The 21,608-nt window shown below is 35.6% G+C and overlaps 1 protein-coding gene across 3 annotated transcripts in view; it reads left to right on the plus strand.

The window, feature by feature from the left end:
* The window catches only part of ME2 (malic enzyme 2), a 58,048-nt gene that overhangs the window by 34,005 nt on the left and 2,435 nt on the right, over positions 1–21,608 (plus strand). For all 3 annotated transcript variants that reach the window (XM_073213077.1, XM_037016578.2, XM_037016586.2), the window contains exons 11-15: positions 1,158–1,272; positions 3,250–3,392; positions 14,784–14,886; positions 17,930–18,000; positions 18,412–18,510. In XM_073213077.1, the coding sequence (XP_073069178.1) occupies positions 1,158–1,272; positions 3,250–3,392; positions 14,784–14,886; positions 17,930–18,000; positions 18,412–18,510 (531 nt within the window). The remainder of the gene's footprint in view (positions 1–1,157; positions 1,273–3,249; positions 3,393–14,783; positions 14,887–17,929; positions 18,001–18,411; positions 18,511–21,608) is intronic.

The following is a 21,608-nucleotide window of genomic DNA, read 5'->3' on the forward strand; positions in this document are numbered from 1 at the left end:
TAATATGGGTGAATGTAGTAACCACATTGTTTTTTCATGTGAAACCTTCATTAAAGTGTATATCAATAATATGTTACTTATAAAAAGAGAAAAGAAAAGGGAGAACTTGCTTCCTCTCTCTGGTCTCCACCATGTGCAAGTATAACGGGAAGACACCAGATCTGGAGGCCTCCAGAACTGTGAGAAATAAATGTTTGTTGTTTAAGCCAAAAAAAAGAAGGCACTGTTCCAAAAAACTGGATCTTTTGAGGCTCTGTTTCGGTCCTTCAATTATTTTCGCAACCAACCGGTGATGGTTCGCTGCTTCCCAGCCCCTGCTGACTCTTATCCAGGGTTATCCTGAAGTTCTGATGAAAAAATTCACCTTCTCTTTTGTCAAAATCAGAAGATTGGTCTCTCCATCTGGTTGGCTTTTTAGCTTGTTGAGAAATTCTAAATTGATCTAGTTTATCCATGATACCTCTCCTGGCTCTGCCACACTACTGAAGATTTAATTTGTATAGTTTTTGACGTGATATTTAGGGAGGGAAACATCTTTTCTCCTTCAGCCATTTTGTACCAGAATTCATTATTTCTCATGTTTCTGAACTCTTGGTAGTATAAATCCATGATGTCAGTCTGTAATTCTGAAATCCTGTTTTTATGAAATTTATTTGGTAACAAATTTGACTGACCTGAACTTATCTGGGAACAAAACCAGAGAGGATGTTTGTAATTTTAACCTTTTGCTCTTGCTGTGACTATTCATAAGTTTTGTTCAGATGTGGGATACCATTGGGGGAGGGTATTTATAATATTTGATACATCATCATAATACATTTCTAAAGAAAAATTTTTAATTCCAAAATCATCTAACCCAAATAAAAGATTGTATGCCTTTGTGCCATGTTGGATATAGGAGAGTTCACAGTGTAAATGAATTTTTGAAAGGGATTAGAGAGTTTTTGGTTACAATGGGATTCCGTTTATGTTTTATATTTGGGCTTATGGACACATGAGTTTAGAATTGGAAAATACAGGTTGAAGAGAAAAGTAAGTGAAAATGAGAGGACATTCCTGTTGTAGAAACACGTGACTCCTAATGATGAGATCTTATCAGTTAGTCCTCAGTAAGTAAGCATTTACAAAAAAATACTTTATTTTTTCTAAAAATCCAGGGACGGAAAGCTAAAATAGAGAGTCATCAGGAACCATTTGCTCACTCAGCCCCAGAGAGCATACCTGATACTTTTGAAGATGCAGTAAATATACTCAAGCCTTCAGCTATAATTGGTAAGTAAAGTTGTTGGCATATCATTCTGTAACTTACCTATACGTTGCCAGTCATAACTACCACGCAGGATTACTAAAAAAACGAATTGACAGATTTTACCTAGCTTTCAGAATGTATGTTCCCTGTGATAGCCTTTTGGTTACAATGTGTAAAGTTCAGTTAAAGCAGATGCTGCTTTTATTTTTAAGTGCTAGAAGCAGTACCATAGATCATGCTTTGCTTTTACAGTTGGTATGACTGTTGGGCTCAAAACCTGAAAAAGATCACAATCATTTGACAGACTGTAACCAAGAAAATGCTATGCAGAGTCAAAGATTTTCATTGGCAACAAAGCAGAAAGCTCTTGGTGCGTTTTGAGGGTCAGACATTGCATAGCTGACATCAGAGTGTGCCAACATGGCATTACGTTCACAGCAGAAAATGTAAGTCTTTCAAATATGGAGCTATTTTCATTTCCTCTGTAGCTATAAGATTTGAATCCATAATTTTTCCTGTAATTTTATCAGTTTCACATAGGGACCCTATTGAATGTTAAAGAGTAAAATAGTAATAAACAGTTAAGTTTCTGTGGTCAGGAAAAGTATGTCTGTATTAGCTTTTTTACTGATTAAAACTCATGATTTTTTTAGAACAAGAAATCTTAAAGGTCATTTAGTCCATTTCTTTCAAAATTCAGTAAGGAAAACCTAAACATCTCTCCATTGATTCGATCTTTGGAGGGTCAAGGAAACAAAAAGATAATTCTTTAGAACTCATGTACTCATAAGAATATGTCCACTACCTCCACACACAGAAACACTGAGTATAAATTGCTTTTTTACATAAGAAAACAACCAAAGAGATGTTAAGCAACTTGCCCAAAATACGTGACTATTTCTTATAGCCCAGAGTGACAGCAAGCACTACAGGCTACAATCTCCAGATCAGTATTTTTCTTTATTACATATTGGAATTAAAAATTAATTACTTCAACTTTGAATATAAGCCTTCTTACTGAATGAGGTGGATAAGTACTCAGCTGAGGTATCACTTGCCCATCCCCGAATTCCCCGCACGGGCTGTGTTCTTCCTTCATGCTGTGCTTCCATAACTGCATCCTTAGCACTTGTTACAGGTTTGCTCATTTTCTGTTTACTTTGCTGTTTTTCTCTCAACTATAAGCTGTCTGCATTATACTCATTTTTATATCCTAAAGGCCTAATACAGTGAGACATTGTAGAGGCTTAATAAAAGGTCATTAAACGGAACTGTAACAAGAAAGTGGATAGCTTTAGTCAAGGTGGTCTTTTATCCCTTCTGAATTCCTATAATTTTGTAATGAGTGCCACAGAGATTAGCAATTTACATTTGAGATGCAAATGTCTGTCTTTTTAAAATGTTTAATGGCGGTGAAATATATATAACAAAATTTGCCACCATAACCATTTTTAAGTACAGTTAGGTAGTGTTAAGTACATACACATGGTGGTGCAACCAATGTCCAGAACTCTTTCACCTTGCAAAACTGAAATTCTATACCCCATTAAAGAACAGCTGCATTCCCTCTGCAGCTGGCAACCACCGTTCTCCTTTCTGTGTCTCAGAGATTGACTACTGTAGGTATCTCAAATAAATAGAATTATACAGTACTTGTCACTCGTGACTAGCTGTTTTACTTAGCATAATGTCCTCAAACTTCACTCTAGTCATAGCAAGTTTTATCTTCTTAATTAGAGTAATGGAGATAGTCTTAAATTTTTTTTTTCCCCACAGTTTACTAAGGCTTGGGTAGACAATATTTAAGTGAAAACTTCTGGCTTTTTATTGTTTTTCTTTTCAGATTGAGATTGGCATTATCTCAGCAATGCAGAATATATCTTTATAATGGGAGTTTGCATGTGCTTTTGTTATATTAAATGTATATAGAAATGCTGTCAATAAGAATTGCTTTATTTTATTTATAATGAAGTTGCTTTTTGTCCCCTGATTTATTACAGGAGTTGCAGGAGCGGGCCGACTTTTCACCTCTGATGTAATCAAAGCCATGGCTGATATCAATGAAAGGCCTATAATATTTGCATTAAGTAACCCTACAGCAAAGGCTGAGTGCACGGCTGAAGAAGCATATACACTTACAGAGGTAGTGATAATAACTATGAATTGGTTATGTCTACTGTACTCCCTCATTTTGCCTGTTATACATTCTGGCATAATTGTTTTCATGGTTACTCTGCAGATTGTAATGTGCACTCATGGACCATCATGGATCATCAAATTCTGATAGAAATTATTGCTTGTATCAGTTTGGACTACAGTTACCTTATATCTGCATTTTAATACCCTTATACCTTTTGTGCATTTTAATTCTCTACATTTTAAAGCCCAAAAGACATTACTGTTTTTTTAAATAAAAATACTCATTTAGATTTATGTATATTTTAATTGTAATATTTTTTTTGCCATTCCACCCTTCCTGCATGTCTGTGTTTCTGTCTAGGATCATTTTCCTTCTACCAAAAGAGCTTCCCTTAAGTGTAGGTCTGATAAATTCTCTTGATAATTCCTTTATTTTGCCGTCATTTTGAAGGGTATTTTCAATGGTACATAGAAGTAAAAATTGGTAGATACTTTGTTTCAGAAATTTGAAGATGTCCTGTTGTTCTCTTACTTCTGTTTTCCTTTTGATACATCATTTTATCTGGGGTTTTAGGTCCACTAGAGAGGACCTACATGTGGTTTTCTTTGTACTTATTCTACCTGGGGATTATAGAACTCCTGAATATGTAGCTTGATGTCCTCTTTGTATGTGTGTCTGTGGCCTATTTTGTAAATATCTCTGATATGGCCACATTCTCTCTCTCCTCTTCTGGAACTCCAATTATGTGAATATCAGACTTTTTCACCACATTTCATGTATTTCATATCTGTTTTCTGTTTATACCATGCTGTTTGTTATCTGTTTCAACCTGGTGATTTTCTTTGGGTTTATCTTCCAGTATGCATTCTTCTTTTAGCTGTGTTTGTCTGTTGTTAAGTTCTTAATTTTATTTTCATTTGCAGAATTTCTTTGATTCTTTTTATAATTCACTAATTTAGTGACACAGACTTAAAGTCACATATTATAGAAATACTCACTTTATAAACAAATGCTGCTTTTTGCCCTCACATTTCATGAAATGATTCTTTTTACCCTCTTCAAATGTATCTTCACCATCAGTGTTTCTGTCTTCACCACCTTTATGAGGGCCATTGTTTGAGTCATATGTCAGCTGTTAGAAACAAATTTTTACTTTCATCCAAAGTGTTTAATATTTAATTCTTTTGAATTATTTGAACTGCCACTGCGTTATATCCTAATTACAGGTATCTGCTTACATACAATTAGGAAAGTTGTTTTTTTCCTACTGTTCTATAGGAATGTAATCACTTTCTGTATTGTTCTCATAAGTGATCCTTAAACAGCACTAGGAAGTATTTTTAAAGACTTGTTTGCAATAATATCCAGCAGTAATAGTTATTAGACCATGTGATTGAGAATAATAAATCTGTGGTAAATATTGTTGTCTCCACTAAGTTAAAAAAAAATTTTTGTTATGGTAAATTTCAGACATACAGAAGTAGAATAGTATAATTAACTCCCCACTAGCTTCAAAAATGATCCACTCATCACCAAGCTTGTTTCTTCCACATCTTACCCATACTAGATTATTTTGCAGCAGGTCTCAGACATTATCTCATTATAAATATTATAGTATATCTCTCAAAAGCTAAAGATTCTTTTAAAAATACAACCACAGTATCGTTATCACACCTCACAGTTTAGGCAATTTTTAAATACTTATTTGATCTTTTTGTATAGCTTGCAGTTCTCTGCTAAAATTTTCTATCTTATCATTAAATTTCTCAGATATGTGACTCTTAATGTCTAATAGTAACAAATACCTCACTCTGTGAGTCCCTTTCTATTATCTGTCTTTCCTCTTGGTTTTCCAGTTGTTACTTTTTGTAAGCCTAGTTTTATTTTTACTTTTGTTTCCTTAGAAAAGGTACTAGAAGTTGTGGATGAAGAATTATATAGCAATAATTTGATGTTCTTAGTGAAGTTATCTTCCTCCAGAGGGTCTCTGACTTTTCTTCTGGTGGCTATAGACTGGGGTAGCTCACCATAGCCTAATCAGGATGTTGTCCATGTGATGCGTAGTCTGTTTCCACAGTCAACCCTTTCTCCCAGTGTGTCCCCTTTTAGCCCTGGGGTATTCATCAGTGCCCCTCATCCCTAGTAGTCCCTGAATTTTTCTCTCTCTTTCATCATGAGACTCCTGCTGCTCAGGCTCTCGACCAAAGGTTTGCTTTTGAAATCAGCAGTCATTTTAAGGGGGATGCAGTCATCTTTTTTTCTCATTGTTAAACATTTTATTTTGACAAATACTGAGCTGTCATATCTTGCTTTCCTCTTCTTTTGGATCTTGAATATCTCCCACCTTCAAGCTCTCACTATCTTGGTACCATTCCTGCTTCCTTAAAAAATATTTTTAATGTATTCAGTTTTTCTGATTGTTCCCAGAGGGTGAATTGGTATGAAACAACCTAGAAGACCATTGCCAAGAACTCCCTCAGAACTTTCTGAACTTACTAGTCATGCTCTTAATATACTTAGCATTCTTTTTTTCTCATTGTTAAATATTTTAGTTTGACACCTGTATTCTCCCAAAATTCCTTTTGCATCTATATTACCACTTTTTGTTAGTCAAAAATCTTTTAAAAAAATTATCCATGAAATCAGAATATAGATTTTTTTAAAATTCATTCTCTTGAATATACTGTCTCTATCCTTGTATCAAAATGTGGTTACTTTTAACTTGATTGCTCATCCTATTCACTAATCTTTACCTAATGGTTATTATCGCCCAAATTAAATCTTAGTGTTATATAATAACTATTTGATAAATATACTCAGTGTATCATAGGTTTTGGCATTTCCAAAATAAAAAAATGTTTTGGAAAGTAGTTTATCTCTAGAAGACTGCTCAAAATTTAAGAATTCATTTTGTGAATAAATATTATTATAATACATGTACATTATTGGAATGACTCCCCAGGGAGACTAGTTTGATATACTTATCTTTAAATCTGTTCACAATTTTTATAACTTTGAAATGGTATTATCTCTTTAAAGTGGTTTTTAAAAGTCACAGTTTAATTTTACATAAAGCCTTTCTTACTGTTATGTAAAATAATGACATAAATTTATATATTTGCAGTCACCCCTTAAATTTTTATTCTCCTTTTGCTTCCAGGGGAGCGAAGTCTAGGTGTTACTCTAACACCCTCTGCTGCTTAGTGAGAAAAATACTTTTTTTTTTAACCTTTTCATATTTTAATGGCCCATTGGTCATAGAACAAGAATAGACCAACCTGGACTTCAGGAGAATACTGTCATTTTTAAGGTCTGGCCATACTTAAGCTATACGTTGATTATGAAAGAAAAAAATAATAATGTCCTAGAAAAGATTAACTGCTATAGAATCTTGCCTTTGAAGAGTAGATGCTCAAGGTCTTTCTAAATCTCCAGATTTACTCATATCATCAAGACATATTTTTACCATAAAAAGCTATATTGTATAATCCAGTATATAAAGCTACTGAAGTTAATGGTGCCAGAAAAATAATCTATATTATCTTGCACATTGTTATTATGGTAACCTGTATGACAGTAACCATGAATTGACCTTAACCTTCAAAGAAACACATTTTCTTTTTGTCAGAAGTAGAGCTGCACGGGTAGAGCATGATAAGAGCTATCTGTAGAAAATGATAAAGCTGTCTGGGGTCATAGGACCAAGACAGCCATCTGGGCCCACCACTAGCATAGTTGACTTGTTTCTGCACTGTAAAGCTTGTATCACTTTGAAATGAAAAGTTTGTCTTGTAGAAGTAATAATTGTTATACGTTGTAGTCCTTCAGATTGTTCTAAAGGGTCAAATTCTTGAGTATTAAATCTACTAATGCCAAAGGTCTACTATACTTGGAAGAAGAATTACTCATATGCTGTAATACACATTTGTAGGTCTAGGGAAGAGAAGACCAAAAGCATTGTTTAAATACTTACAGGAACTCTCAGTGTTCACATGTCATGTCAGTTTGTCTAGCCTATCGTTTAGAGGGAGTTCATTTTTCTATAAATCACCGTTTCACTTAATCTAAGGAGTGTTTATATGTGACTGACTTTAGTTACATCTCAAGTACTGCAGAACTAGTTTTACTGCTTGAGAACTATGGTTTTCTTGCTCTGTCTTTTCAGCTGGGGATGGGTGAAATGGATGGGATTTGTTGAGGGAAAATGATACATAAAGGATCTGTATATTAACTTTCAGGTACTTTTCAATTTCATGGGCATCTGATTCTCTTAGAAGTACTGAATGTGTTAGTACTAAGTATTAGTACTTAGAAGTACTAATAACAGGATGCATATGCCGTTATAGAGCTCAGTACTAAAATTGATGGATACAACAAATTTAGAGACTTATTTTTCTTTTTTTTCTTTTTTTTTTTTGGTATCATTAATCTAAATTACATGAAGAATATTATATTTACTAGGCTTCCCCCTTCACCAAGTCCCCCACCACATACCCTTCACAGTCACTGTCCATCAGGGTAGTAAGATACTGTAAAATCACTACTTGTCTTCTCTGTGTTGCACAGCCCTCCCTGTGCCCGTCCCCGCACTATACATGCTAATTGTAATGCCCCCTTTCTTTTTCCCCACCCTTCTCCCTCCCTTCCCACCCATCATCCCCAGTCCCTTTCCCTTTGATAACTATTAGTCCATTCTTGGGTTCTGTGCTTCTGCTGCTGTTTTGTTCCTTCAGTTTTCCTTTGTTCTTATACTCCACATATGAGTGAAATCATTTGGTACTTGTCTTTCTCCGCCTGGCTTATTTCACTGAGCATAATACCCTCTAGCTCCATCCACGTTGTTGCAAATGGTAGGATCTGTTTTTTTCTTATGACTGAGTAATATTCCATTGTGAATATATACTACATCTTCTTTATCCATTCATCTACTGATGGACACTTAGGTAGCTCCCATATCTTGGCTATTGTAAATAGTGCAGCAATAAACATAGGGGTGCATCTGTCTTTTTCAAACTGGAGTGCTGCATTCTTAGGGTAAATTCCTAGAAGTGGAATTCCTGGGTCAAATGGTATTTCTATTTTGAGCATTTTGAGGAACCTCCATACTGCTTTCCACAATGGTTGAACTAATTTACATTCCCACCAGCAGTGTAGGAGGGTTCCCCTTTCTCCACAACCTCACCAACATATGTTATTGTTTTTCTTTTTGATAATGGCAATCCTTACTGGTGTGAGGTGATATCTCATTGTGGTTTTAATTTGCATTTCTCTGATGACAAGCGATGTGGAGCATCTTTTCATGTGTCTGTTGGCCATCTGAATTTCTTCTTTAGAGAACTGTGTATTCAGCTCGTCGTCCATTTTTTAATTGGATTATTTGCTTTTTGTTTGTTGAGTTGCTTGAGCTCTTTATATATTTTGGATGTCAACCCTTTATCAGACCTGTCATTTATGAATATATGCTACCATACTGTAGGATGCCTTTTTGTTCTATTGATGGTGTCCTTTGCTGTACAGAAGCTTTTCAGCTTGATATAGTCCCACTTGTTCATTTTTGCGTTTGTTTCCCTTGCCCGGGGAGATATGTTCATGAAGAAGTCACTCATGTTTTATGTCCATGAGATTTTTGCCTATGTTTTTTTCTAAGAGTTTTATGGTTTCATAACTTACATTCAGGTCTTTGATCCATTTCAAATTTACTTTTGTGTATGGGGTTAGACAGTGATCCAGTTTCATTCTCTTACATGTACATGTCCAGTTTTGCCAGCACCATCTGTTGAAGAGACTGTCATTTCCCCATTGTATGCCAATGGCTCCTTTATCATATATTAATTGACCATATATGTTTGGGATAATATCTGGACTCTCTATTTTGTTCCACTGTTCTGTGGCTCTGTTCTTGTGCCAGTGCCAAATTGTCTTGATTACTGTGGCTTTGTAGTAGAGCTTGAAGTTGGGGAGCAAGATCCCCCCCACTTTATTCTTCCTTCTCAGGATTGCTTTGGCTATTCGGGGTCTTTAGTGGTTCCATATGGATTTTTGAACTATTTGTTCCAGTTCATTGAAGAATGCTGTTGGTAATTTGATAGGGATTGCATCGAATCTGTATATTGCTTTGGGCAGGATGGCCATTTTGATGATATTAATTCTTCCTAGCCAGGAGCATGGGATGAGTTTCCATTTGTTCGTGTCCTCTTTAATTTCTCTTAAGAGTGTCTTGTAGTTTTCAAGGTATAGGTCTTTCACTTCCTTGGTTAGGTTTATTCCTAGGTATTTTATTCTTTTTGATGCAATTGTGAATGGAGTTGTTTTCCTGATTTCTCTTTCTATTAGTTCATTGTTAGTGTATAGGAAAGCCATAGATTTCTGTGTGTTAATTTTGTATCCTGCAACTTTGCTGAATTCCAATATTAGTTCTAGTAGTTTTGGAGTGGAGTCTTTAGGGTTTTTTATGCACAATATCATGTCATCTGCAAATAGTGACAGTTTGACTTCTTCTTCACCAATATGGATTCCTTGTATTTCTTTGTTTTGTCTAATTGCCATGGCTAGGACCTCCAGTACTATGTTGAATAACAGTGGGGAGAGTGGGTATCCCTGTCTTGTTCCCGATCTCAGAGGAAAAGCTTTCAGCCTCTCACTGTTCAGTATGATGTTAGATGGGGGTTTATCATATATGGCCTTTAATATGTTGAGGTACTTTCCCTCTGTGCCCATTTTGTTGAGAGTTTTTATCATGAATGAATGTTGAACTTTGTCAAATGCTTTTTCAGCATGTATGGAGATGATCATGTGGTTTTTGTCCTTCTTTTTGTTGATGTGGTTGATGATGTTGATGGATTTTTGAATGTTGTACCATCCTTGCATCCCTGAGATGAATCCCACTTGGTCATGGTGTATGACCCTTTTGATGTATTTTTTAATTCGGTTTGCTAATATTTCATTGAGTATTTTTGCATCTACGCTCATCAGGGATATTGGTCTCTAGTTTTCTTTTTTGGTAGGGTCTTTGCCTGGTTTTGGTATTAGGGTGATGTTGGCTTCATAGAATGAGTTTGGGAGTATTCCCTCCTCTTCTATTTTTTGGAAAACTTTAAGGAGAATGGATATTATGTCTTCTCTGTATGTCTGATAAAATTCCAAGGTGAATCCATCTGGCCCAGGGGTTTTGTTCTTGGGTAGTTTTTTGATTACCGCTTCAATTTCGTTGCTGGTAATTGGTCTGTTTAACTTTTGTGTTTCTTCCTTGGTCAGTCTTGAAAGTTGTATTTTTCTAGGAAGTTGTCCATTTCTCCTAGGTTTTCCAGCTTGTTAGCATATAGGTTTTCATAGTACTCTCCAATAATTCTTTGTATTTCTGTGGGGTCCGTCGTGATTTTTCCTTTCTCGTTTCTAATTCTGTTGATGTGTGCTGACTCTCTTTTTCTCTAAATAAGTCTGGCTAGAGGCTTATCTATTTTGTTTATTTTCTCAAAGAACCAGCTCTTGGTTTCATTGATTTTTTCTATTGTTTTATTCTTCTCAATTTTATTTATTTCTTCTCTGATCTTTATTATATCCCTCCATCTGCTGACCCTAGGCCTCATTAGTTCTTCTTTTTCCAATTTCAATAATTGTGACATTAGACTATTCATTTGGGATTGTTCTTCCTTTGTTAAATATCCTGGATTGCTGTATACTTTCCTCTTAAGACTGTTTTGCTTTTGCTGTGTCCCACAGAAGTTGGGGCTTTGTGCTGTTGTTGTCATTTGTCTCCATATATTGCTTGATCTCTGTTTTAATTTCATCATTGATCCATTGATTATTTAGGAGCATGTTGTTAAGCCTCCATGTGTTTGTGAGCCTTTTTGTTTTCTTTGTACAATTTATTTCTAGTTTTATACCTTTGTGGTCTGAAAAGTTGGTAGGATTTCAATCTTTTGGAATTTACTGAGGCTCTTTTTGTGGCCTAGTATGTGGTCTATTCTGGAGAATGTTCCATGTGCACTTGAGAAGAATGTGTATCCTGTTGCTTTTGGATGTAGAGTTCTATAGATGTCTATTAGTTCCATCTGTTCTAGTGTGTGGTTCAGTGCCTCTGTGTCCTTACTTATTTTCTGTCTGGTGGGTCTGTCCTTTGGATTGAGTGGTGTGTTGAAGTCTCCCAAAATGAATGCATTGCATTCTATTTCCTCCTTTAATTCTATTAGTATTTGTTTCACATATGTTGGTGCTCCTGTATTGGGTGCATATATGTTTATAATGGTTATATCCTTTTGTTGGACTGAGCCCTTTATCATTATGTAGTGTCCTTCTTTATCTCTTGTTACTTTCTTTGTTTTGAAGTCTATTTTGTCTGATACTAGTATTGCAACACCTGGGTTTTTCTCCCTGTTGTTTGCATGAAATATCTTTTTCCATCCCTTGACTTTTAATCTGTGCATGTCTTTGGGTTTGAGGTGAGTCTCTTGTAAGCAGCATATAGATGGGTCTTCCTTTTTTATCCATTCTATTACTCTGTGTGTTTTGATTGGTGCATTCAGTCCATTTACATTTAGGGTGATTATTGAGAGATATGTACTTATTGCCTTTGCAGGCTTTAGATTCGTTTTTAACAAAGGTTCAAGGTTAGCTTCTTTACTACCTTACTGTCTAACTTAACCCACTTATTGAACTATTATAAACACAGTCTGATGATTATTTCTCTCCCTTCTTATTCCTCCTCCTCCATTCTTCATATGTTGGGTGTTTTGTTCTGTGCTCTTTTTAGGAGTGCCGCCATCTAGAGCAGTCCCTCTAAAATACCCTGTAGAGGTGGTTTGTAGGAGGCAAATTCCCTCAACTTTTGCTTAACTGGGAATTGTTTAATCCCTCCTTCATATTTAAATGATAATCGTACTGGATACAGTATCCTTGGTTCAAGGGCCTTCTGTTTCATTGCATTAAGTATATCATGCCATTCTCTTCTGGCCTGTAAGGTTTCTGTTGAGAAGTCTGATGATAGCCTGATGGGTTTTCCTTTGTAGGTGACCTTTTTTCTCTCTCTGGCTTCCTTTAATACTCTGTCCTTGTCCTTGACCTTTGCCATTTTAATTATTATGTGTCTTGGTGTTGTCCTCTTTGGATCCCTTCTGTTGGGATTTCTGCGTGCTTCCGTAGTCTGAGCAACTATTTCCTCCCCCAGTTTGGGGAAGTTCTCAGCAATTATTTCTTCAAAGACACTTTCTATCCCTTTTTCTCTCTCTTCTTCTTCTGGTACCCCATGATGCGGATATTGTTCCTTTTGGATTGGACACACAGTTCTCTTAATATTGTTTCATTACTGGAGATCCTTTTATCTCTCTCTGCATCAGCATCTATGCGTTCCTGTTCTCTGGTTTCTATTCCATCAATGGCCTCTTGCATCTTATCCATTCTGCTTATAAACCCTTCCAGAGATTGTTTCACTTCTGTAATCTCCCTCCGGACGTCATCCCTTAGCTCTTGTATATTTCTCTGCAGCGCCGTCAGCATGTTTATGATTTTTATTTTGAATTCTCTTTCAGGAAGACTGGTTAGGGCTATCTCCTTCTCAGGGATTGTGATTTTGGTCTGTATCAAATTCTTTGGCCTTTTCATGGCGATAGAGATAGTTTGTGGAGCTGGCGCAAGTGATGGCTGGGAGAACATCCTTTCTTGTTGGTTTGTGGCCTTCCTCTCCTGGGAGAACAGTGTCCTCTAGCAGCTTGTGCTGGGCAGCTGTGTGCAGACGGGGCTTCTGATTCTTGCCCCTCCACTATGGAGTTTAACTCCGTGGTTTCTGTGGGTGTGGCCTGCCTCGGGCTGCTGCTCTGATATGACTGAGCCATGTTGGAGGGAAAACGGCCGGGAGGCTGTTTATCTCCGTGAGGGGCCTCTGAGCTGCCCTGCTGTCCAGGGGGTTAGGGTGCCCAGAGTTCCCCGGGATTCTCAGCTGCTGAGTTAAGTGTCCCGGGACGCTTCTGTCCAGCTGTGGGGTCCCTGTCCCTTTAAGACATTCAGAAAGCACTCGCTTTTCTTTGTCCCAGGGGCACCGGCTGCGGGGACCCGCTCACTGGTCTTACTGTCCTGTTTCCCTAGTTTCCAGCACCCCATGCACGCAGTGTGTCTGCACTCTGGTGTGGACGGCTAGGGCTGGGTGTTTAGCAGTCCTGGGCTCCCTCTCCCTTCCCACTCCGACTCCTCTCCTCCCGCCAGGAGCTGGGGTGAAGGGTGCCTCGGTCCCTCCGGGCCGCGGCTTGTATCTTATCCCCTTCACAAGGCGCTGTGTTCTTGCAGGTGTGGATGTAGTCTGACTGTTGTCCTGTGTCTTCTGGTCTCTCTTTTAGGAAGAGTTGTATTTGTTGTATTTTCAAAAATATATGTGGTTTTGGGAGGAGATTTCCACTGCTCTCCTCACGCTGCCATCTTGGCTCCCCTCCTCGAGACTTATTTTTCTTTAACAAGACAACATGCCATATTTTTCTGGGGTGACAGTGTGGTTATACCATATACCTGTTTTATAAGTGCCTGAGGGGCATTATATTATAATAGAGTTATAGAAAACCTTTGGAATTACTTAAAAGAATGGTTAAATGATAAAATTGTATATGTGACTTTTTACAAAGTACTTGGAAATATAAAGCCTTAGCTTTCTGAGGTGGTTTTCTCTTTTTTTTTTTTGTATCAGTGAAATGGAGATGATGGTACTCTCATAAGGCTTTTATTTGAGCTAAATTAACTGCATTAACAAATATAAAGCACCTGATACACAGCCAGAAACAACAGAGGCACAGTCAATGGTAGCAGTTCCATTTTTGATGTTTTCCCTTCATTTGCAGATGTTTACAGCACTCTTTGCTATTTGGGATGATATTTGTAGGCCATCTATATTTTTATGTTTTTAAAGGAAACAGAAGTGTCAGGTTTTTTTAAGTTTATTAAAGGACATTTTTCAACTTCATTTGAATGTGCACTTGTATAAAACCTCATTCTGTGGACCAAAGGGAAAGGGTCTGGGGATGATGGGTGGGAAGGGAGGGATAAGGGCGGGAAAAAAGAAAGGGGGCATTACAATGAGCATGTATAGTGTTGTGGGGGGGTACAGGAGGGCTGTACAACACAGAGAAGACAGGTGGTGATTATACAGCATCTTGCTACGCTGATGGACAGTGACTGTACTGGTGGGGGGGGGAACTTGGTGAGGGGGGGAGCCTGATAAACATAGTGTTTTTCATGTAATTGTAGATTAATGATAGCAAAAAAAAACACCTCATTCTAATGATTTAAGTGAAAGGATTATGTTATATAGTATATTGTGCCTGTTTGCAAGTATTATATTGGTCTACTTCACTACAGAGTTTAATTTTCTAGTCCACATAAAGTGACAAAATTGAAGTTATTTTCATTTCTTAATAGGGAAGGTGTCTGTTTGCCAGTGGCAGTCCATTTGGGCCAGTGACACTTAGTGATGGGCGACTCTTTACACCAGGTCAAGGCAACAATGTCTATATTTTTCCAGGTAAACGCCACCAGTATTTATGTCATAGAGCAATAACTAATTACAGTAAAATGTTTCATGAAATTAGAATTTAAGATGAAAATGAATAGCAATATTTACAGGATTTTGGTATGCATGTTCAGGGACAGTCAAGAAATTTTGCAAATTCAATTTGCTCTATTTTCCCTGAAAACTTATTTATTCTAATTGTTCATTTAACTTGTTTTTATTATAGGAATAATAAGCATGGTTCATAAAAATGTAGGAGGAACAGAATGTTATGATTATTAAACCCTCTTTGTGTCCTTGGAACCCCACTGTCACCCCACTATAACCACTCTTCAGGGTTCACTTTCAGATTTTTCTGATGGTTACCATCATGACTAGTAGACTTACCTCCTCTTATCTTAATTCTTACAATTCTAGACTGTGTGTGTGAACTTCCCACTGTGAAATATAGGTAATAGTACTAATACCTTACTTCTTCTACCTCTCAATGTGTGTCACTACTTTTCGTTTTCCTAGTAGTATCTTGAGACAGTTTTTATTCACCTGCCACAGTGAAAAATGAAAAAAAAATTGGTACTTAAGTTCCTTATCTCTTATTATCCATCTCTAAATTTTAGTCCGACAGTATTTCTCCATTATAGGGAGGGTTGTTTTTTTTTTACATCTACATTGTGTTCTATTGTTTTCCATGTTTTGCATATAGATAGATGCTAAAATTATAGATAATGTTATGCACATCCAAATAAAGAAGTGATTTGATAGATACAGTAGAAAATGTGCTTCTGTGTCACAAAATTTTTGACCCTCAGAGTAAAGTGTTTCAAGGGTCAAGTAATGAATCCTCCTCTAAAGTGCCGCCAGCTTTCTTCATTCCTCCAGCCCTACTCCCCAGAAAGTTGCTCCTTGTGTCTCATGTAGCTCACTCTTTTCACACACATGTGCACTATTCCTCTCTGGTCTCATTATTCTGCAATACGTCTTTGAATATGTTTTTTTTGTAAAACATGGGTGAAAACTTCCTGAGTTTTTACATATCTGAAAATGTCTTTATTTTGTCCTCTCTCTTGATAGTTTGGTTGAGTAGAGATTTGTAGATTCACAGTCATTTTTTTCAGACCTTTGAAAACATTTCCCTGTTCACGCTTAGTGGCTGAAGAGAAAGGTGGTGTCAGTGAAAGTCTCATTTCTTTATACGTATTAGCTTTTTCTTCCAAAATGTTAAAATTTTTCTCTTTATCATTAGATATCTGAAAAGTTACTGAGATGCATCCAGTTTTGGGCTTATTTCAATTATTTATCATGTGTTTCTCTGTGGGTGGACCAGCTCACTATATCTTCCTTCCCAAAAGGTTTTTTAAAACTTCTTCCCCCCTCATTTCTTTCCTCCTATTTCTGTTTTTTCCTCATGGAACTTGTGTTAGATTGTGGTCAAATCCCTACATTGTCCTTGATTTGTAAGTTATATTTCACATTTTCACCTCTGCCTTTTTTATTCCATAATATCGGGGGATTTCTATCATGTTCATTCATTCACCTGTATCTGTTCTGGTTTTTTTTTGTACTCATAGTGTATGTTTAATTTAAAAGTCTTTTTGATTATGGAAAATTTCAAATGTACAAAAGTAGAAGGAAGAATGAAGTCCTGTGTTCCAATCTCCTACCTTTCAGCAGTTATCAACATGTGGTCATTCTTATTTAATCTCTCTTTCCACCCACTCCTACTTCATTGGGTTATTTTAACGTAAATCAGAAACATCGTATCATTTCATTATAACTACTTCAGTATGTATCTCTGAAATAATTTTTAAATTAAATATAACCATAATACTGGTATTATATCAAAGGAAATCAACAATTGTTTAATATCATATATCATCAGTTCAGTAGATTCAAACTTTTTTTATTCCCAATACATTTTTCTAGTCCTAGAATCACTCTTCTTTAATAGCTGCTTTTATTTCTTTTAAGGGTTGCAGTATCATCCCTTCAGATGTTGCCTGAGAGTTACTAAGATTCCTTTAAATATTTATTTCTTTGTTCTGTTTATTTTCCATAAATTTATGGTGATCTTTAGTTCACTCATGAAAGATTATGTTGAGTAAAATAGGGATTTAGCACAAACGTTTGTTGTATACCCATTGTGTCTTTCTCCATGTGGCCCTCTCCCTGAATAGCTGACAGCAAGTTTTAACTAAGATATCCTACCATAAAGAGGGAGTAACAAAACTAGGAAGAAGTGGGATTTAGGATATGGACTCAACTTAGAAAAATGCAAAGGGAATCCTCATGAACATAGAGGGGTTTTCTAGAATGACAACTCCATTTCTGGAATGGAGAGCAACCAGACTAGATGGAGCTTCTGCAGAGACTTACTCTGGAGGATTAAATTAGAGAACATGTGAGGTGACTGAAATACTAGACGATGATTTAGATAATTGAATGATCATCTCAGCATGAAATAATTTGAAGTGTTAACACATAGCTCAGCTGTGAACAGCACTTTAAGAAGTCTTAATAATATAAACATTGAATATTGATTCAACCAAGATTATATTATAACTATACAGGGAAGAAGGGTGGAAATGTGAAAGAAAGCTAAATACTTATTTTTCACAGGAAGGAGACAATGATTTCTAAAACTCAGAAGTCAGAAAAAATATACGCAAGCTGTTTAAAAGTGAAAGAGATAAATACTAAAATAATCAGCTAAAAGAATTAAAAGTAGTTGCCTCTTTAGAGCAAAAAATGGAGGGTTAAAGGTGGGCTCAGAATTGATGTTTTCATAACAAGTGTTGATGAGTTTATTCATTTGTATTTTTGGTAAGTGTAAAAAACTAAATTGAGAAAAGCCATTTCATATTTGTAAAATTATTTCTTCTAGTAAATAAGAATTGTAATAGTCATTTGGTTTCAACACTCAGTTTCTATGTTTTCTTGGAGGCTCTTTGGGGTGGGGTAAGTTACAATTAATTTGCTTTAAATGAGGAATTTATTTGGCTTCTTTCATAATTTGAAAAGTGACTTTACTGAATAAACAATTTTAAATGTTTTCTAGGCGTGGCTTTAGCCGTTATTCTCTGTAACACCCGGCATATTAGTGACCATGTTTTCCTAGAAGCTGCAAAGGTAAATATTTTAAGTATTATTAGGCTATTTTATAAAGGATGAATTATAAAAATGAATGGATCTCAAAAGTAGAGAAAGAGGGAATGGGTTAAATCTGCCTTATGAATAGAGAGGAAGTTACTTGCCCATTGCTTTTGCGATTTGCCTGTCTACTTCTCCATAAAATTAATTTTTTTATCATGATTTCATAGTGTTTTTTAGCATGTCAAAAAGTCTTTAAATATGGTGATTTCTATATTGTTTAGTTATGAACAGTGTTAATTTTTGTAGTAGTTTTAAGTGAATTCCTTCTAGAAATAAAGAGAATTATATTACCTGTATTATTCTGTACTTGCTCAACCCTTTTTCCATTTTATTAAGTCCTTATTATTCTGTTATTTAAATAAAGTAAAATGCTGTTTTTCTCTTCAGGCATTGACAAGTCAATTGACAGATAAAGAGCTAGCCCAAGGGAGACTTTACCCACCACTAGCTAATATTCAGGAAGTTTCTATTAACATTGCTATTAAAGTAAGTAAGAATTTCTACCTCTTTGCATAAATTTTAATGGTGTTTTCTTATGCAAGTGGCACAAGTTTATTAGAGGGAAATCTGAAACATTTAGAGGGTTTAAAGAAGAAATTTTAGGTCACTTAAATTCTTAGTACCAGAATATAACCCTCATTATTATTTTGGATTTGTTGCCTTTTAGTCATTTTTTCTTCCCAGACACACACAGATACAAATGCACATACATGCACTGTCTTCTGTGCCTATTTGTCATTGTTTTCTCACTGCACTTTTTTCCACTGAGTATATTACAAGCTTTTCCCTAGGTAAATCAATAATAATTTTCATGTGTGTTCATTAGTACAGCATGGTATTATTCTCTTTGTTATTATATCATAATTTGCTAACCAGTTCTGTTTTTGGGCTTTTAAGTGTATTCATTTTGTTAGAAATAATATGGTAGTGAACTTAGATAAGTCTTTATGTACATTTGTGATTGTTTTTCCTTAAGATAATCATAAGACCGAAAGGCAGTAACATGCTAAGGCTTCTGATATATATTGTCAAATATCTCTTCAAGAGGAAAGTGTTGATTACACTGTACCTGTTAGATGTGAGAGTATCTGTTTTCCCACACTTTTGCTAATACTTGGAATTTTTTTTTTTTAGGATTGCCTATTTAATAGGTAAAACTGTAACTCACTTTTATTTAAAGAATTTTATTCCTGGGATTGAAGAATATTTTTTTGCTTATTGACACTTATTTGTTGAACTACCTATCATGACCTTTGCTTATGTTTATATTATGATACAGTCTCCTTTCTAATATGATTCATAAGGACTCTTTATATATTTAGGGTAGTGATCCATCTATTTGCTATGGTGCAGGTATTTGTCATTTATTTTCACTATTGTTTGATGTGCCATTTTTCAAAAGTTTTTTTATGGAATGACCTGTTTATTTTATGAATTGTTTCTTCACCTTTTGTGAATGTTAATGCCTTCTCCCACTCCAAAATCATATTAATATCTACCTGTATTTTCTAACAGCAAAGTTTTTAAATTCATCTGAGATTTATTTTAGTGTGTGATGTGAGACAGAGAAACATTTTTTTCTAAGTAGTCATCCAGTTGCCCCAGCTTTAATTGATGAAAATGCTACTTCTAGTAATGTAAAATTCTTAAATCTGTTCCTGGGAGTCTGTTCTTGACTATCTTTGTCTGACTGTTAGGTACTGTTTATATGTATTATTTGATACTATGTATTTCCCATCATTATGATTTTTTTTCAGTATTTTTTTGTGTGCTCTACACTGTTTATTCTTTCAGATGAAGTTTTCTATCAGTTTTTTGAATTCAAAGAAAACCCTGAAACTATAAAATTATGCCATATTTATATATTAAATTGGTGAAATAAAGTCTTCCAGTATTGACTCCTCCACATTCATTATCTGTAAGCTTACCAAGGTCTTTTTTTTTAAAGTCTTTCAATATAATTTGTGTTATTTTCTTCACCTAAATATGGTATCTCTTATTATTTTCCTAGATAAATTTAAAATTTTTCTTTCCATATCCATTTCCTCACTGGTCATTTTTAATCTGTGGGAAAGTATTAATTTTTATGAGTTTCTTTATAACTAGTTTCTTTCAACAACATTAATTATTTTCATAGTTTCTCAGTACTTTTATAATTGTTAAATTTTGAATAGTCTTTAAATGATTTTTCTTTTTAAAATATGGATAGGTCTTTTTTCCCCATCTTACTAAATTCACTGGTACTTAAGAACCATTTTAAGCAATTGGGTTAATAAAGACATCCCTGTATTTTAATGTTAAATGTGATGCTAGCTTTTGATTGAAATAAGTATTTTATCTTTTAAAGAAGTAGGCTTCTATTCCTAGTTTACTAAGGTTTTCTTAAACATCAGGATTGGATGTGGAATTTATCAACCACATGTTCAACTTGTATACTAACAATCATAAGATTTTACCCCTTTGACTATTAATGTTACTGTTGCATTAATTTTAATGCATAAACTAAGCAAAGATTGGGAATTGGTAAAGGATATATTTAGGAAATAGTAACCAATCCAGTTGAGCTGGAGTGTAAGGTATAGGTAGGAAAATGACTTAAGACAAAATTTGAAAGTTACCTTAAGGCCAGTTTGTACAGATACACAAATGCCAGACTGGAGTCTGAATACCTCATTATTGCAAAACAACTGAGGATTTTAGAGCCTAGAATTAGACTGAACAGAGTTTAACTTTAGAATTTACAGAATGATATTACAGATTTGGAAGATACCAGTTAAGAGATCACTGTTGTTTCCAAATGAAAGGTAACACAGGAGGAACAGAAGGTCTGCGCTTGGTGTTGGTGTAGGAGCACAGCCCCAGGGTCATGTCTCTTCCCCTTGCCCTCCTCAGGGCAGACTTTACCCCTTCTCCATTTGCTTAAGGCTCCCCTTTTTAGAAGCAAGGTGTCGGAAAGGTACTGTGTCTGCCCTCCATCCCAACCCAAGGCCACTGAGCTTCTACTGAGAGCCATCAGTCCCCTCCTGCATGCCTGCCTCACCACTGAGAACTCACTGCAATCTCATGCCTTGCTCCCAGACTTTTCTGTATGTACAAATATTTTTTCTACAGCAGACTAGAAAATAAAAACACATTTTCCATCACAAAATATAGTGATATTAAGCTCCTGGGACCAAGTATTATTTTTTATAACCACCATTTTTTGGTTAAGTTTTCCTTTAATAAAATGGAAATAAACTTTAATAATGGTCACTATTTGGAATGGGAATTGGAGGAGAGGAAGAATGACAGTTGTTTGAATGTTTTTTTTTTTTTTTTTACCATTTGTTACTTTTTTTTTTTTTAAGTTAAAGTGGAACCGTACTGTATGACAGGTACTGTGCCACCCTGTGAGGAAGCTTTGCGTACTTCCTTATTATACATCAAAACTGAGGCTCACAGGGTTTGTTCTCACCACTTGTCATGGTATGCAGCTTGGCTGCAAATACCATAAATCCATAGGCCAGTTTAGGTGGGAATAATCTAGCTTAACTATTTAGGGTCTAGAATCTAGAATAAGAATGCTTTGGGTTTGAAACACAGCT

The sequence above is a fragment of the Manis javanica genome, chromosome 9, assembly GCF_040802235.1.
Source record: "Manis javanica isolate MJ-LG chromosome 9, MJ_LKY, whole genome shotgun sequence".
Classification (NCBI taxonomy): domain Eukaryota; kingdom Metazoa; phylum Chordata; class Mammalia; order Pholidota; family Manidae; genus Manis; species Manis javanica.